General features: G+C 41.3%; 2 protein-coding genes across 2 annotated transcripts in view; both read right to left on the reverse strand.

Moving 5' to 3' along the window:
- Nucleotides 1–4,329: 4,329 nt before the first annotated feature.
- On the reverse strand, nucleotides 4,330–8,352 carry CREG2 (cellular repressor of E1A stimulated genes 2). The gene is made up of 2 exons (XM_034759248.1): nucleotides 7,745–8,352; nucleotides 4,330–4,817 (listed from the first exon to the last, which is right to left on the reverse strand). Exons 1-2 carry the CDS (start codon nucleotides 8,195–8,197, stop codon nucleotides 4,569–4,571), a joined length of 702 nt encoding a protein of 233 aa, XP_034615139.1. The 5' UTR covers nucleotides 8,198–8,352; the 3' UTR covers nucleotides 4,330–4,568.
- Nucleotides 8,353–11,264: 2,912 nt separating this feature from the next.
- RFX8 (RFX family member 8, lacking RFX DNA binding domain) overlaps nucleotides 11,265–19,154 on the reverse strand; it is a 46,162-nt gene continuing 38,272 nt past the window's right edge. The window contains exons 11-14 of the mRNA XM_034757995.1: nucleotides 17,869–17,963; nucleotides 16,775–16,889; nucleotides 14,328–14,620; nucleotides 11,265–11,545 (exon numbers count right to left, since the gene is read on the reverse strand). Of these exons, the coding sequence (XP_034613886.1) occupies nucleotides 11,369–11,545; nucleotides 14,328–14,620; nucleotides 16,775–16,889; nucleotides 17,869–17,963 (680 nt within the window). The 3' untranslated portion in view covers nucleotides 11,265–11,368. The remainder of the gene's footprint in view (nucleotides 11,546–14,327; nucleotides 14,621–16,774; nucleotides 16,890–17,868; nucleotides 17,964–19,154) is intronic.

Consider the following 19,154-nt stretch of genomic DNA (forward strand, 5'->3'; position numbering starts at 1 on the left):
ACCTTCCGCCTCCTCTGTGGGGGGTGGCATTTCGGGGCAGGACCTTCCACCGCCTAGGATGGCAGAAAAGCTGGTGGCACTCCTTCCTATAACTACTACTACTTTAGGAGGTCAGTATTTGGCCCTGCCCCTGGACACAACTTTGCATGTGCTTAACTTGACTTCTGTGAGACTATTCACATGCTTAGGTGTTTGCAGGATCAGGGCAATAGTGAGGCCTGGTACTTTGCTAAAAGAAATGTTCTAAGCAGCTCATGTGTCAGTCTTAATGTAAAACAATGGTATTTTGGGTTTGCTTTTTGCTTCTTAATCTAAGGCCCAATCCTGCTCCCACTGAATGCTGTGGGAACAGGATTGGGCCCTTTCTCCTTTTCTGGAGAGTGAGCTATTATATACCAATTTATTCCAGGAATGGCCTTTTGCCATTTAATTTTTCGTCCCTCTTTTCCCCACTTACAGCCCCTCTTCAGAATAACACCTACCCTTCAACTGGCATCCTCTGAAGATACTTGTTAATGCTATTCCATGGACTGGCCATCAGGAAGTGCTCTAAAATCAATGCCCCTGTATCCTTCTGGGAAGTGGAAATCTTTTGATCAGTGATGAGGAATCAAGATTATAATCACAATATCATAATGTACTGCTATTAGCCCCTACTAGGATGGTGCCATTTCCCTCCTTCTTGCATGACTAGAAGTTTTGTTTCTGTTATTAGTTTAAGTTTGGGTTTTTCAAATTTGCTTTCCAACTGAATAGGCATAAGACTGTCCAATCAATAGATTGGATACCAGTCTGACATGTGAACACACATCACCTGATACTTGTTAGTTATAAAAAGTCTATTAAAATGCCAACTGTGTATTGTTTCTAAAGCCAGAGATTTATTTTGTGTAGAATAACTCAGAAGTATTCCTTAGCAGGGTGCCAACTGTTCCTAAGAGTTTTGATTGCTTTCAAGTTTTCTTTCGTTTTTATAACTTGGAGTATGTATATACTCTAATAGAATTCTGCATGCAGACAAGATACAGGACCAAATTCGTTGCTTGCATACTGGGTACAACCTTTCTCATGGAATCCACTATTTGTTTAGCTATTTTGTATAATGGTTCTTCAGTTCTAAAATGAATGATACCCTTGATCAAGACAACTTCTGTGCAAGATACCGTATATTAAAAACTCATACAATGGAACTTTCTTATGCAAGAAATAGCTATTCATCTCACTATTTCGCTAGCAGTGGAGAGAAACACTGAGCTGACAGACATTGTAGGCTATGTTGGGCTAGTAGATCTTGCCTCTGAGATGGAGAATGGGTAGCAAGGAAGAAAACAAACTGCATATAAAACAATCCACCCATTTAAAACCTTGTACTGAGAAATGTAGGCCCTAACCTTCTGATGATACTAACTTTGGGGTTAGTGCTTGGTGCTTTGAGGTCATTGAGACATTTCTGCTGCATTCAGCAGTGTATTATCGCCTAGGCCGACAAATTTTCAGGGGCGGCAAATTTGAGCACCCATGGAGAAGCTCCCCTGCTCCAACTTGCCTCCTCCGCGATTGCGCCGCCGCGTCCTGTTTCTCTCTCCTCCCTCCCAGCGCTTGTGCCGCGAAACAGCTGTTTCGCGGGGCAGGGAGGGAGGGGAGAGGAGGGGGAACGTGGCACGCTGGGGGAAGAGGTAGGGCCAGGGCGGGGATTTGGGGAAGGGGTTGGAATGGGGGCGGGAAAAGGGTGGAGTTGGGGCGGGGCCAGTGGCGGGCGGGGCGGCAATTATTTCAGGGCTTAGGGGCGGCAAAATCATTAATCTGCCACTGGCTGCACTGATACTGTTCTGCTGTTTACACAGCACTGTCCTTATATCTCCTACATACACACAGCAGAAGCACTTGCAATGCCAGTTCAGAAGGGCCTATGGTATGAGAGTGTCACCAACAGCACTGTCAATACTAGAGTTAGTACTGGAGGACACAGGAGAGCACATTGCACAGACAGCAAGGAAGGCCCCAGGTATCCTGTGATTCTTGGTTCTGAAATTGGCCCCTGAAGCTACCCCCAGAGGCAGATCTGTGCAGCAGTATCCAAACTATTACTTATTTTAATGTCTAGCTCTTAGGGATGTGGAGAACTTTAGAAACATGAACTGAATGTAAACCAGTGCAGTGGTATATTCGTGCATTTGAAGACGGTCCTAAGCAACAGCTTGCATAGACGTGTACGGTCTTGGTCATCTCCATTGGGGAATGACTTTGACACCGAACAAAAACAATTTAAATACCAGCAATTGATAGCTTTTTCACTGCCAGTCAGGTTACCCAAACATCTATGTACTTATCACTCAGGGGATGCAGTTGCAGATATGGAGGTGGAGGTGACAGTTGGCTGCTGTCAAGGGTTGCTTTTCTACCCCAAAAGTTAAAATCACCTTTGACCCTGCTCACAGAGGGAAGGGAAAGGAAAGAGTTATCTTCTCCCACTGCCTAAATTCCCAATCGCTTCCTAGGTGCAAAAGCCTGTAGAAATCTTTTCACGCATTCCTAGGACTAAAAACCCCAATGGTGACTCATCAGCTTCCAAACTTTCCCATTTCCTCTCACAACTTGTCCAGCGCAGTTTTGCGTTGTTAATACTAAATCTGTGCAAATGGGTAACTTCAGAAATAATGTAAAATAAACTGAACGTAATATCCATATAAATAATGCAAGGAATGTCACAGTGATTCAAATATTTATGTTCATACTGAATGCAATAGCAACATCTACATTTTAATTTACTTGCAGTTAACACCAAATTTTAAGTTTGCCACAGAATTTAGCACCAAAGTTCTACAGACACCTGTTGTAGAATTTCAGTTCTGCTGGCTGCAGAATATATAGTGCCTTGGTCAGGGCTGTCCCTAGGGCGGTGCGGGGCCTGGGGCGGAAGTGACGGATTCATCTTCCGGGGCTGATCCCCCCCCAGCCAATCGCACCGGCCCACAGGGCCTCCCAAAACGCGAGGCCTGGAGCAGTCGCCCTGATTCGCCCTACTCAAGGGATGGCTCTGGCCTTGCTCATAAGTGAGAGCAGCTTCTGGAGGATCAGCATTAAAAGGAAAATGGCAGAGGTGAGTTTTAGTACCTCAAATAACTAATAGTTACTAAATAAGTATGTAGTAAACATGAAGTTTCAAAGGTTTTTCAGTATTTCTATAAACTGTCAATAGTCTTTCTGACTGCTGCCTATGGACTGATAAGTCCCAAGCAGGTGGTTAAGTCTGAGGTCAGCTGTACATAAAACCAAGATTTTCAAAAATGGTCACTCAAAGTTAGGGTCCTATGTCCATATTTAAGCACCTAAATTGGTGGCCTGCTTTTTTGAATTGCTGATCACCAGCAGCTCTCATTGCCATCAAAGGGAGCTTCTGGATGTCCAGTGTCTCTGAAAATGAGGCCACTTATTTAAGTGTTATGACAAAGAAGCCTAACTTTAGTCATCAAGTTTTAAAACTCTTGGTGAAGATATTCAGCTTATCATTTAAATGCATGAGAAGGTTGGGAGAGTGAAAATGATACAATTTGTTATTCCTTTGAAAAAGGTTTGATTCCGATATGTACAATTTAAAAATAATTAATTTTAAAAATATTAATCAAATGTTTTAAAGAAAGGATAGAACCATCCTTACAGCGACTTTACAATTCTCCTGACTTTCTTATGCTTTCAAAGGGTGAGCAACATTTTCTGTATCTTAACCTCCATCAAACCATCAAGATGAAAGCCTCCTCTTTGACTGTAAAGATATTGTATTTAAGACAATGAAACGTTTTTAATGATACTAGACCAATTCATACCCTCTGAAAGTACCGATAGCTGTAATGCCATTGAAGTCAGTGGTGTTGCACACTGGTTCTATATCTCTTACTCTCTGTAATTAGATGTAGATACACCTCTACCCCGATATAACGCCACCCGATATAACATGAATTCGGATATAACGCAGTAAAGCAGTGCTCCGGGGGGGCGGGGTTGCGCACTCCGGCGGATCAAACCAAGTTCGATATAATGCGGTTTCACCTATAATGCGGTTAGATTTTTTAGCTCCCGAGGACAGTGTTATATAGGAGTAGAGGTGTGTTAGAATATACTTCATATTTCAGCTTTCCTTTAAGAGATTGTGCTGAGGCATTTCTCCAATAATATAAAACAAACCTGTGGAGATTCTAGCTTGTGCTGGGGGCCAAAATAACCTCCATCCAGCCCCAGAAGTGGGAAGCTGAAAGGGTGGCATAAAGCCACCATTGTTCCCCCTTCGTGTCAGATGTAAGAATCAGGGTGTAAGGATCCACTGACTTCATTAGGCTTTGGATCAGACCTAAGCATCTAACATTAGGAACACAAAAACGCAGATACCCAAAACTGGAGGTCACTTTTTTAAATGGGTGGCCTAAAATATTGTCCAAAGCCAGAATGGGTGTTTGTCAAAGCAGTGTTTGGAATCCAGGATTTCTTGCCTCCTGTTCCTATGCTTAGACCATGCCTCTGCCTGTATTGCTTCAGTTTAACCAAAAGTATTGGTTACATTTCACATAATGTACTCACAACACAGAAATGTAAATGCTATCAGAAATCAATTTGTTTTCATTGACTGCTGTCAGAAAGACAAACTGCTGGTACCTGCAGAAATCTCCTTCTGCCTCTGGCAATGTCAGAGAAGCCACAGAGTTCTTCATGAGATCTGTCACAGTGTTGTCCTTTGAAGTCACATAAAAGAAAGGTATTCCAGTGCTGTTATTGATGGGCCCATCACTGACTAGTAAACAATTCCCAAATGGTACACCTTGGATCTGAGAAAATCCAGACAATCAATGCTTTAAAACTTTGCACTTATACATTGTACACAAAGATGGGGACTTACCCAAGGTCAGTAGCAGAAATGGGAATAGAACCTGTTCTGGTTCCCAGTTTCCATTCTCACCACTAGACCCCACTGTTTTCTAAATTAGATTTACGTATCATACTTCTGTGGTAACAAATCTCTCTCCCCTTCCCCCCATCCCTGATGGTGATATGGAGAACTCCTTTTCTTTACATTGCCAACCATTTAAAAGAAGCTAGCAAGTACAAAAACATGTCTGCATTAAAAAGCGATCATGAAAGCATCTGCCCCAGATGGCACTGATATCTTTTCTCAGGAATCTAAAAGGATTTGTATTCCAATTCAGATTTTGATTAATTCTGATGTTGGCCCCCTCTGCACTGAGGTTTTAACCTTGCTTTGAAATGTGGCCACACTGGCTGGCCAAACTATAGAAGAAACTATTTTAGCTAGAACTGAATTTAAACGCAGTTCCAGACAACTCAGCATGGATGGGGCCTCTAAACCATCTAATCCCCAGTCAGTAGCAAAACTTCCATTGACATGCATGGGCACAGGAGCAGGCCCTACTGTGCCAGTTTTTCAAAAGTTGGCTCTCCTTTCCCCTGACTTGCACGTGCACAGTGGATGGGCAAAAATTTCCACCCACTTTTGGAAAGGAGACCTTGTGTTTGTAGCTCTATTGCCTAAGAATGACAAAGGATAATTTTCTCTATAACATGTGATAATTGTATCACGTCTCTCATCCCATCAGAAATCACAGTAGCAGATCTAGACCTTGTATTGTTTGTTGTTTGTTTGTTTTTAATATATCTTCAGGTAATTTCATGGGTGATACTAACCTGGATCACATGCTTTCCATTTTATGATGTTTATACACTTTTAACGTTTATATACAATCTATACTGCAAATGAGAAGGGGTATTTTTTATGAAGACACATATCTAGGAAACCAAGCAATCTTATTAAGGTTTATACAGTATATAGAAGCTGTCAATAACATTAGAAATTTCAATCACTTAAGTTTGAGTCTTTCATACACGGTTAACTTTACAGTTCACATTCAAAAAGGAACTGTGAGTCTAGGCCACATAACTCAAAATTCACAGCAAAGACATCACACCCGTGAATTACAAGTTTTATTATGAATCCATTTTTCGGTATTACTTATGTATTATAATTATGGACAGCAAACTGCACACATTTTAGTAAGATTGTAATTCCATCAAAGGTTTCTGATGAGAGAATAAACCATAACAACTAAGATCATATGATTTAATAGCATACCCTGAGATGGAATTAGAGACTTCAGATGTACAACTCGGAATATTTTATTAATATTTTTTTCTAGCTTCTAGTGCTTTGCATTTCACAAACTGCCAGGCAGCTGCTTCTTTACTAAATCTTTCCAGAAGTTTTACTGGGTGCTAACTTTTACTTTCTTTTTTTTTAATGTAACTAAAAAAATTAATCCCTAATTCGTGGACATTTTAACAAGAGAATTAATGTTAAACTCACTTTTCCTGTGTATCAGTATTATTGAAAGCTATGCACAATTCAAAACCATCTTTTTAAAAAAGAGTATTTTACAGCTGGAAAAATAATGACCCAAATTCTGCACGGTGTGCCAGCTGCTCAGCATCACACCACTGACAAAGTGGTCCTGAAGTGGGAACAGATGGTCAAGGTAGGATCACCCCTATCAGTGGTGTAGCTAGGAACATAAGTTTGGGGGGGCTGCAAATTATTACGGACGGGCAATATTCCACCCACACATTTCCTTACAGACACGGCTTTGTTTTTGACTGACTAAGTCTTTTAAAAAATTGTCCATTTGCCCAATAGGATGCACTATAAAAAAAAAATCCCAATATAAATTTACTGTACTTGAACTTTGCATTGAACTGCCCCAACATGGGCAGAGGCTCCCTGAGCCCCATGGAGCCAGCCCGACATGGGCAGGAGTTGGGCTCTGGTCCCGGAGCCCCATGGAGCTGGCCCGACATGGGCAGAGGGAACCATATTTGGGTGAGACCATATGCTAAGTGGGTGGCCTGCAGCTCACCCAGGCCCCTCTGTGGCTACGCCATTGACCCGCATACAGACATACCTTCAAGTGGCTTAGAGCCAGTGCTGCAGCTTCCACCCCCACCCCTAGTGTAGAGAGTATACCACAAGCAAAAGGAGCGCAGCTGGCATACCCCTTATATCCTGCGGATCCCTGGCTACTGTATCAGCCCTTTGGGGCTGTTGACAGCCAGCATTAGTTATAGCAGGCTTTAGGCTGCTCTATATTATGCTGGACACACAGCCAGCCCAGGATTGGGAGAACACAAAGGCATCCTTCCGTGAGCTGTGTAGTGTGTGCTCCTTGGCCTCAACAGAGGATCTAGCCCAATGTTTTTCTCTTCTTTTTCTGCATCTTGCCAGGAGGTGCTGTTCTTTAGCATCTCTCTTCTATTGTACTGTAAGCATGATTTCTATTCCTAGAACTCTTTTGCAGAGAAGCAAAGCTGGGAATGTTGCATAAATATGTGGCACCAGCACTGTATTTTTACAGGCTGATTAAATAATATTACTGACAGCTTTTATTATCTGCATATTTTGTAGCTGACATCAGTACGTGGTTGATTATAAGACAGTAAATATTGTTCTCCACAACAGTGCTGGGATGCTGTTTTGTAGTTTTGCATTATAATACATTGCTAATGCTAGTAAAGAATTTGTGTAATTTATATACTAAATGCTTTTTCAAAACAGATTATTTACTGCCTTTTACAGAACAGTAAAATACAAGCAAGCAATGTGCAAGCCCTCTCCCGCTGTTAGTGGGTAAATAAGTCCAGTATTCAAAGAGAATTGTCAATGTCTAGCAGAGGATGTGACTTACGGTACCTTTTCCTGGGTGGACTCGGTAGCCAAGAAGCCCCAGCTGTTATAATGGGTCAGGAAACGGGCAGTTCTGATTGCCTGCTCCTGAGGAGTAATGCTGTCTGTCCCTTTGACACTCTCTCTCCTGTAGGAAAACATCCTAGAAGGAGAAGAGATTTGCTTGGATCTCCCAGCCACTGGCCTTGACCTCATTTCCCCATCTTCTTTGTAAACAGAGGCTGGATAGCTCTGCTTCCAGATGCTAGTCGTGTCTTCCAGAAGCGCAGGGAGAGCCTCCTCGTTTGAGGCACTATCCAGTTCTTCCTCCACCTCATTGGTAACTGACCACGAAACCGAGTTGACTATCACATAACCCCAAGCAGGAGACAGCATCACACTGCACCACAGAACCCAGGAAAGCCAGGATATTGGTGTAATCCTTTTCCTCAGCTGTATTTGACAGCAGCACACAGACATTTTGTAATAAACACTCCACGCTAAGATCCACACTGAACCTTGCAAAGCCTGAACCTTTGGAATGATAGCAGCACCCTCCTGTGGTGAAAGCTGGCTCAGAGATGGATTAGATTGAGTTTACACTCTTGCTAAAGCATCAACAGCCTGTATAATCTCCCTGCATAGAAAGTCAACCCTGCCCCCTGAAACAAAAGCTTAGGCAATATCGCTAAACAAAAGAATTTGGCTAGAAAAGAATTCAACTTGAAAGTATGTATCAACAGCGTCTACTGAACATACAAGAAATGTATTATAATTTCCACAAAATAATTTTTCTCCGTCAAAAGTCTGGCAATGACAAGCTAAAGGATGCAGCCACTTCAGTCATGCCAAATATACCTTTTCCATTTACTATCCTCTCTTCTTCCCCTTCACCGTACACTATTCCCCTCCCCATCCCCTGCTATGTTCTAAACTGATTTATTGGATAGTTGCAAAAGAAATAATATTCTATAGATTTAATCTGGACTACAGAGTTATAAACTAATTTAGTCCCATCGTGCAGTAATGTTTGTTAGAACTCCACACACATTTTCTGATACTATAGGTTAACTGAATAATAAGATATTTTTATGAAAAAAGGTAAAATGTTATCTTTGGGATTATGGAATGGATGAATGCATGAGGCCAAATTTCCCATTGATTTACATCCCAGGTAATCTCACTGATTTAGTGGAATTTTACAAGGTGTAGATCAGTGTAGAAATTGTCCTACCTTTTTAGATTTGTTTATGTATCCCTTGTTAATTGGTATGTTTACCAACTAAGACCCTGATCCTGCAAAGATTAAGCACATGTTTAACTTTATGCACTATTAGTCCTATTAAGTACAGGCATAAATCTGTGCAGGACTGGAGCTCAACATTTGTACTTTATTTTTTAAAGTAATTGTGTACTATCTGTTAGCATTATAGCACAATGGAAGTAGACTCTTTGCTAAGGAAATGAAATTTTACTATCTCTTAGTAATGTGTTATTAACTTTTCATTATATTTGTACAAATTATTAAAAGGGGCAAATTTAAGGTTGGGCAAGGAGGTGTAATTTTCATCAAAGACTTTTCCTTTAATTGGAGACTCAGATACATTTTATAGGTCCTAGTCTCTTACAGTTCTGAAGAGTGGATCTCCCAGTTCAGGTCTTAAGTTAGATCTCCTGTTCCATTACATGATGAACTGCCTTGTGAGAATACGTGGCATTTCTAATCTTAAATATGAACTTTTATAAATAAAAGTGAACTGAAATCACTTGAACTGTTAAGTATTTTTCATGTAAGGGATGTGGTGCTATTTATCACAGACCTGCAATATTTCATCTTCATTTACAAGCACACCTGCAAAAGTGGTGAAAATAGGAGATATTCTTAAACAATGGCACAAAGGCTTGCTTTTCTGACCCTCAATTCCCTTCTTTCCCCAACATATGTAAGATCTCCAGACTTTTAATCTCATCCCCACAACAGAATGAACCCTTACCGTTTTTCTCTAGCAAATAACCCCAACTTGACCCTTTGTCAGGCTATCCGGACTGTCCTCCTCACTTCTGAGTTCCCTCCCAATGGCTGGGATGAGAACCACTTGGAGGCATATGAAAGATAAGTGAGGATTTCCAAAAGCAGAAAGAGTAGGGTTACCATACGTCCAGATTTTCCCGGACATGTCCGGCTTTTTGGGCCTTAAATCCCCGTCCGGGGGGAAATCCCAAAAGCCGGACATGTCCGGGAAAATAGGGAGGGCCCGGTGGTGCTGGGCCGGGGCCAGGAGTGCGGAGCCGGGGGTGCTCGGCCGAGGCCGGCGGTGTGGGGCCGGGAGCCGGGCCGGCGGTGCTTGGTCGGGGGCCGGGGCCGGCGGTGCTCGGCCAGGGGTGCTTGGCCAGGGGTGTTGGGCCGGGGGCCGGCACCCCAGGGCCCAAGCCGAGCCGGGCGGGAGATGCCAGGGCCAGAGCCTCTTGGCCTGGGCCGCGCCCAGCCCCAGCCCTAGCCCCAGCCCCAGCTTACCTGCTGCCTCCCTGTTTCAGGCTTCCCGCGAACATTTGATTCGCGGGAAGCAGGGGAGGGGGAGGAGCAGGGGGCGGAGCGTTCAGGGGAGGGGGCAGAGTTGGGCGGGGACTTTGGGGAAGGGGGCGGAGTTGGGGCGGGGCCGGGGCCCCGTGGAGTGTCCTCCTTTTTTAAAATGAAAATATGGTAACCCTAAGAAAGAGGGAATGTCAGGGGAGCTCCAATCAAGAAGCCTTCCACGGCCTCCCAATTTCTTGCAATAGTGAATTACATTCTACATGGTGGGATCAACTTCCTGTACTAATGCTTCTTAAAACTATTTGAAAAAGCTAATTCCCAAGTGTTGCCCACACCACAGCTAGTCAGTCTCCCAAAGCAAATGCTGCTGTGATATAAATTTAGTATCCTGTAGAATACCACAAATTTTCTACACATTTATTTCCAGTATCTCCCAATATTTTCTGTATAATTCTGCTTGTGTTGTGGTCAGACAGCAAATTGAGACAATTTTGTGTTGGACATATGGGAAAATCAATTACATATTATAGGACCTATTCTGTCTTAACTAATAACATTGTATGTGAGATACTGACTCCACAGTATTCTGCAGAAATGGGACGTTCAGCAGGAATTTTTCCAAGATTCATGGCAACGCATATCTATGGATCTGAGATTAGAGCTGAGCTCTGTATAAATTGAGAAATCAAGCATAATAGGATAGGTCAAAGACAAAATAGCAGCCTGAACTCTGGCGTCCATATTGTAGACACAAAGAAGAATTTTGATGGGGTTAATAGTCCATTCCATAGTTCCTGTTGACTGTCTTTGGCATTGTGGTTTCAGGTAGGTCTTTAACATTATTGATGACAGAGCTATTAGATACAGAGAAGAACAAAAACCAAGCAGGCAGGTACATTCCATGTTAGGATTTCTTATATATTTACTCAAATAAACCAAACAGTTAAATACATGAAAACTTTAAATAAATAATAATAATTAATAAATAATACTTTAACACAGTTCTGTAGCTAGTATTTACAGAAAAAAGCCCTTTAATTTCACAGAAAAATAAAACATTTTTCTTAAATTTATATTAAGCATACAGGTAAGTACAATAAATCCCTTGTAAACAATTCTTATAAGTCTGTTTGGATTTCCCTGGAACAAATGCTAGTGCAACTCTGCAGTGAATCACAGGTGCGAATAATAAATCTCTGTCCATCTTTCAGAGTAACAAGTGCTTCCTTTCCAACTGGAAGATTTAGTTTAACTGAACTTTTAGTAGCTTTGTCTTCCAACATGACCTGGATGAGCTGCAAATAAAACATGGAAGTGTAAATATTATCATTGTGGAGAGATTATATACCTGATCCTCCTGCTATTGAATAAAATGTCTTTTCTGTTATCTGTTTCAAGGGCCTGCTCCTGCAAACACTTATGTTTAGAAGAAGGATGATCCAGTGATTAGGGCACTAGCCTAGGGCATGGGAGACCCAGGAGTGAGTCCCTGCTCTGCCACAGCCTTCCTGTGTGACCCTGGGCAAGTCACTTATCCTCTCTGTGCCTCAGTTCTCCCATCTGTAAAATAGGGATAATAGTATTTCCCTGCCTCACAGGTGTGTTGTAAAGATAGCTACAATATAGACAGTGAAGTGCTCTGAGCTGTACTGATGCAAAGCACTATATAAGAATTAGATATTATTATGCCTGTGAATAACTTTATGCACATGATTAGTGTTGTTGAATTCAGTGAGATTATTCATATCCATAGGTGCTTGCAGGATTGTGCCCCCAAATTTTTTACCTTTTCATTTAATTAAGTCTCCTCATAACGTGGGATATGTTTAACAGAATCACCAGACTAGCCTTCAGTATAATAATATATAATTGTATATACCCTGTCATATCCCCTCTTATTCTTCTCTTTTTCAAAATAAAGAACCCTGGTCCTTTCAATCTTTGCTCCTGTAGCATACCTCGTTAGGGTGAAATCTTGGTTTTGTTAAAGTCAATAGGACTCTTACCATTGCCTTCTTTGGGGCTAGGGATTTACCCTGCCTCTAATCATTTTAATTAACACATTTATATCATTTTTGATAGAGTATTTGACATGAGGACACACCATTGATTTCTATAATGCAGTTAATTATTTCCTTATTTTTTCTATCCATTTAACAAATCAAAGCATTTGATTTGCTTATTTGCCATTGTTGTCCATTGAGGTTATAAGAAACCTAGTTCTCTTTCCTGTGATTTACAGTGTATTATATGTAATGTAGGTGTAGAATTGACTACAGCACAGTGCTCTGCAGATAATCCTCCTGCAGGTGTGCAGCTGAATGGGATTTTAATTTGGTAACAGGTAACCAGAGAAAGCACAGAGTGTGTAGGCTGGGGTTTTATGGATGAATGAACATTACTCATGCTGAGGGAAAGACAGTGCAAGCTCTGTAATAAACAACTTGATATTTACCCATTCTCCAGATGATTATTATTAATGATGATGTTTACGTATTCAGAACTGTGCTGTGCCTTTCAAAATAGCAAGTAAAAACATGGTCCCTATGCCAAAAATTGTAGTTTACATTCAGTAAGTGAGGGTCATAAACAGATAGAGATGGGAGGGAGGAGGAAGGACAAGGGTGATAATAATATTACAGAGTTACTCAGTAAGACATAGACACATATTGATGGTTCTGATTCAAGGGTTTTTATTTATGACTATTATTCCTAATCCTCCCTCTCATTTCTTGTAGGCTTCACAGAAGAACTGTGTTTTCAGCAGTGACTTCAAGAAGATGAGGGTGGAAGTGTGACAAACAGGTTTTCCAAGCATAACAGGCTGCTTGGAAGAAAGCATAGAGATGCCTGTGAGAGAATGGTGTTGGCAGAGCAGAGGGGAAGAAGGGAAAGGCAGAATGAGACCAGCTTAGAGATATTTGCAGAGGCTGCATAAGGTAGGGGTTTGTGTGCAAAGGTAAGAAATTTACCCTTGATATACAGAGGAACAGGAAACCAGGCAAGTGACCCACAGAGGGGGTGATATGGTTGAAGGGATGAGAGAGGGAGGCGATTTTGGCGGCAGCACCTTGGACAGACAGGAGAGACGGAGGAGTTTCGTGAAGACAAGGAGAAGACAAGGTTATGTCAAGAAATCTGGCTGTCCCAGAGACACAAGGTGCCAGCATTACCCACCACTATGCGGCTCCCCATTATCAGTTGACTCCTCCTTACGGCCTTCTTGGGGTGGAGCACCAAAAGCTCCAGCTCTCTTGTATTTTCTGCAACAATCGCAGTAGGGAACACAGCACCAGCAGCATCTTTATAGACCTTGTTTCTCCTGGTCCAGTGATACCAAAACCTGCATTCTAAAGTGATTTATTTTTTGAGTAGTAGAGTTGGGGTGATGAGAGAGGGATGAGGGAGGTATGTGAAAGGAGGAATAGAGGGGGAGAAGGCAGAAAAATGGAGAGTAGAGTGGTTTAGGGGAAAGGCATGGGGAAGGAGAAGGACAAAGTGGAGGGAGAAGGTAAGGATCGGGAGGTTGAAGGTGGGAAGCATAATGGAGCTGAGCAGATGAGTGGGGTTGCATAACACCACTGGCTGCTAGTAGAGATGGGATACCTGGGTTGTGTGGTGTTCTGCTGAAGCTAACAGAATACAAGTTCTGATGTCACTCTGAGGCCATGCCGATGCTCACTTGTGGCACTGAATGTGCTGATCTAAAGAAGCAGTAGCCCTGACCCCAATCCAGTACCTTTCCACTCTTGTCACTGAAGACATGTATAAGGTGGTAAATCTTGGGAGATAAGGTTGGCAGCAAAGGAACTGGAGTGGGGTCAGGATACAACTCCTTATAATATAACATTAGGTCTGAATCTTAGTGCAATTAACATGTGTCCAGTTCCATTGGCTGCTGCTTTCTAGAAAGATTTAAGATGTATGCTGCCAGTATATGAAGAAGAAATCTGAAAACTCTTACATATGTACAATATTATTTATATTACTCTTAGACGTTCAATACACATCCGCACACAGTTGGGTTTTGAAAATTAATTCTATTTTATTGTTAAACAAATGTATTGTTACTTTTACCTTGTTGCCTGTGGCTGAGTCTACCAGACAGCTCAGGACCCTGAGAATAATGCTGTTTAGATTAACATCACTCTGGCTCTGTGTCAGAGTTACCCGAGTTGGCTCTGGGGCTCCGGCTCGAAACTGCTCAGCAGAAAAATTGTCCCAAAGGTGAGCAGGTTCATGAACTAGCTGGGTAGGTGAATCGTTTTGCTGCATGTTTGAGAGAGTTCCATCTCCTTCCTCCTCTATATGGGATTGGAGAATGTGAATAACATATTCCAAAAGTAGCAAATTAAACAAATGCCAGGATCCTAGGTTTAAACAACAACAAAAATCACTTGCAACATCATCACTTTTAGAGTTTCATATAAATACTCTACCTAACCAGGTACATCTTCCTTTGTAAACCACATGGTGTCGTTATATTAATAGGATTTGGAGCATAGTACTCACCGAATAAGAAATCTTGAACTATGTGTGCCTGCTCACCAACATGCAGGCAGAATATGCCCTAAGTACAGATTTTAAACATGGACTAAAGGGGATCCCCCTTATTTTAACAATATGGGACAGTGTGGTTGTCCATCTTCCTTCTTTTGCAAGGCTTAACAACGTCCCATCATCTGTTGCCTTGCTCACACTGATTAATAATTCCAGCCCTCCCCAAACAAAAAATCCTACTGACTGCATATAGTTTGAGGCTCAATCAATATAACTGTATGAGTGAAGCTGAAAAGCCTAACTTGGAGCCTGCACCAAAGCCCATTGAAGCCCATGGAAAAACCTTCATTGATTTCAGTGGACTGTAAACCCCACTCAGCAAAGACCAAGTCTTCTTCCGTGTCTTGCTCCACACCAAGCACATTATTGGCACTAAACAAGCAATTAATAATAATCTTAACAAGGAATGAACACTTTACATGGGCATAAACTAGGAAGGATCTTCAATCAAGGTGCTATGCCTAGGAACTTGTTAATTTTTAATTGAAAAACTGCCTCTGCTCTTATTGGATTATGCTCTAGGAACAAAAAATGTAGCCCTCACTTACAGGACAGAGGACGTTATCCTGGGAAGCAATGACTCTGAAAAACTTGGGGATCATAGTGGATAATCAGCTGAACTTCAGTTCCCAGTGCAATGCTGTGGCCAAAAGAGCTAATGTGATCCTTGTATGTATAAACAGGGGAATATCAAGGAGGAGTAGGGATGTTATATTACCTCTAGGGTGACCAGATAGCAAGTGTGAAAAATCAGGATGGGGGTGGGGGGTAATAGGAGCCCATGTAAGAAAAAGCCCCAAATATCGGGACTGTCCCTATAAAATCGGGACATCTGGTCACCCTAATTACCTCTGTATTTGGCACTGGTGCAACTGCTCCTGGATTAGTGTCCACTTTTGGTGTCCCCACTTCAAGGGGCCACAAGAATGATTAAAGGATTGGAAAACATGCCTTATTGTGAGAGACCCAATCTATTTAGCTTAACAAACAGAAGATTAAAAGATGATTAGATCACAGTCTAGAGCAGGGATCGGCAACCTTTGGCCCGCGGCCCGCTAGGGTAAGCACCCTGGCAGGCCAGGCCGGTTTGTTTACCGCCGTGTCCGCAGATTTGGCCGATCGCGGCTCCCACTGGCCATGGTTTGCCGTCCTAGGCCAATGGGGGCTGCGGGAAGCGGCGCAGGCCAAAGGTTGCTGATCCCTGGTTAGAGGTACCTATGTGGGAAACAGAAATCTGATAACAGAGGGCTCTTCTATCTAGCAGGCAAAGGTATAACAACATCCAATGACTGGAAGTTGAAGCTACACAAATTCAGACTAGAAATAAGGTGCAAATTTTTAAGTGAGTGTAATTAACCACTGGAACAATTTACCAAGTGTTGTGGTGGATTCTCCATGACTGGAAATTTCTAAATCAAGATTGGATGTTTTTCTAAAAGATATACTCTAGTTCAATCACAGCTATTCGACTCGAAGTAGAAATTAATTCAGGGAAGCGTGTGGCGATGTGTTATGCAGATAGTCAGACTGGGTGATCACAGTAGTCCCTTCTGGCCTTAAACAAAATCTATGAATAAGGCAGGTAACCATTTTTTCTTCTTTGAGATGGTCTCTGCATATTTCCACTTGTAGAAGTGTAGTTGTCGGTGCAATCCCCAGGAGGATGGGCTAAGGAGTTTTAATTAAACAAGAATTGCAGAATTGCCCTCCTGAAGCAAATATCTGATCTGGATAGCAAGTTAAGAGAATAGTTAAAGACCTCTCAGTGCTTCTCTTCTTCATCTTGCCCTTATGCCTGAAGGCAACTGAGACCAGACCTTGAAGTGTCCTGAAAGTAAGGGCCTGCTGGAGGTTTAGGAGTCAATGCCAATGAGAGATTGGAACTGACTTTTCTGACACAAAGGGAACAAAGATCTGGGCCCGTGTTCATTGCAGCATGGAGCATGAAAAGAGCTCTGACTTACCAAAGCTGTCTGTATGGCACAGTGTCATTGCCTTGCTTACTGCAGTTAAGAGGAAGTTCCATCTCAGTTGGAAGTTAGCTGCTAATTTTCTAAACTCTTCTTTATTCTTGCTTGGCTGTAAATAGACAATGACTTGACTCATGATAAGGTCAAATAAAGAATGTACATGTAGTACTGAAGACTTCACAAGCAATTTGTATACAGAAATAAAAACAGTACAAGCAGTCTGAGATCCTCTGAGGGAAGATGCTATAGAAGTTCAAAGTACTATTATTACTTTTAAAAAATCACAACAGGAACTAACAGGGAATAATTAACAGGGAGTACAGCTTCCTCTGCTCCTTCCAAGGAGAAAAAAAAAGTAAATAACTCCATTTAAATTTACATGATTATCCCATCTAGCCCAAACTACCAGCACCACTGCAGCTACTGATAATTCTGATCTACCATTGGAGGAAATATTGAAAGGCTGGTGAGGCAGGGGAAGAAGTATGCACAGTATTAAGATAGTTACATCTATTTCCATAGGCACAGCTATTTCAGTAGGAAAAGCCCCTTTTCTACCAGCTGGTCAGATTTTAGCATCTCCCAAATCATGAAGCACAGTTCTCAGTCTTATCTGCCTTTTCTTATAGGTTTTAGGTTATAAAGGAAGGTAATGTGTCATGGATATGAAGTTAGACCAGATACTTGCATTCCCAGCTGTGTGGTTATACAGGATGCATGGAAAGATGGAATTTTTATCTAACAATTACTTTCTTCTTGGACATAATTTATGTAATCTTGATACTCTAGTGTGAGTATTGGTATGCAATACCACTGCTGCAAACTACTGACAAGCAGGATAACAACTAACTTGATTGTAACATGAAAGACAAACATATGATAAATGGTGTGATTTTGCCAGAAGCTGGGAATGGGCAACAGGAGATGGATCACTTGATGATTACCTGTTCTGTTCATTCCCTCCGGAGCACCTGGCATTGGCACTGTCAGAAGACAGGATACTGGGCTAGATGGACCATTAGTCTGACCCGGTAGGGCCGTTCTTATGATTGTTTTTTTCTTTTTTAAATAATGAGTTAATTTTGTACCTGAATGACAAAAGCCTGAAGATTTGAAGACATGCAGTTCAGGAAAACCCTAACATCTGTGGAAGTATCCAGCAAGGAAATCAAGTTATTCAAGCCTATAAAATTTAAAAGGAATATGCATTGCTTGCAGCATTTGGTTTACACTTCTCTTTAGCAGTAATGTAAAAAAAACCACATTAAACAACTGCGCATAACATATTAATAGATTTTGGACCAGATATTGACACCCCCATTAATGCGGGATGGCACCTAACTCTGAAATTAATTCCATTCTATTCAGGTTCATGTCCTTTTCCATCACTGTAATACATGACTACTCACCATGAGTAAGGGTGGCAGATTTTGGCCCTCTAAGAGTAGAGGTCATTTCAAATGTGAAAGGAGAATGGAGGGACTGAGTTTGTAAACACTATCAGATTATTAATTTAAGTTTTCACTTGATTCACAAAGCTGTCTTTTTCACCTGCTGATGTGGAGACAATTGCTTTCAAATGATAAAAGGAGTTTCTGAAAATTTTCCTGAAACTAAACATTTAGCCACCATTGCCCAAACTCAGTTCAGATGTGGCAAAAGCAAAATGTTTGAAAATTAACACACTATAAGCCAAATGCTATATAGTGATCTACACCAAAGTCAATATTATTCTGTAACAAAAGTAAAGACTTTAGGTTTATACCAGTACAACTGAGAGTAGAATTTGTCCCTGTGTCTTCTTCCTTCAAGAAGGTTCAAGGACAATCAATAAATCCACTTCTGTAAAAATAAGGTACTCACTAATTCTAGTAGCAATAATACTTTGCATGTATAAAGTGTTTTGGATTTTTAAAGCATTATATAAGCATCTAATTAGTTCTCACAAATACTCTGTGAACTAGGAAAAAGAATCACAGAGAGATGAAATATCCAAATTCACATAGCAAGTCAGGGACAGAACCAGGAACAAAACTCAAGATTTTCTTTTCCAGTCATATGTTCAGTCCAGTAGACCAAGTTGCCCATCTCTCACTAATAAATTTAAATGGCAGCCATTACTCTAAGAATTAAACTTGTCATTATAGTCCTATCATTATTCATTACAATGGTAAATGTATTCTGTCATTGCTCCATATAAACATTGCATTTTGTTGTTTATAAATGACATAGTATAAAGACACAGATTGCAAGGTCAATAACCTTTGTCCTGTTCATTGTACAATATTCAAATCTGTCCATTTGAAAATAATGTAGTGTGATTTGGTTAATAACACAGGATCATGCAAAATGTAATTCTCCATTCTTTTTTTAT

The sequence above is a fragment of the Trachemys scripta genome, chromosome 1, assembly GCF_013100865.1.
Source record: "Trachemys scripta elegans isolate TJP31775 chromosome 1, CAS_Tse_1.0, whole genome shotgun sequence".
Taxonomy (NCBI): Eukaryota; Metazoa; Chordata; order Testudines; family Emydidae; genus Trachemys; species Trachemys scripta.

Bases quoted from the DNA above. Each gene is read 5' to 3' on its own strand.
- CREG2 (XM_034759248.1), bottom strand. From the start codon at position 8,197: ATGTCTGTGTGCTGCTGTCAAATACAGCTGAGGAAAAGGATTACACCA. The intron at 4,818-7,744 runs GTACCGTAAGTC...GGATTTTCTCAG, and splicing joins CCGAGTCCACCCAGGAAAAG to ATCCAAGGTGTACCATTTGG.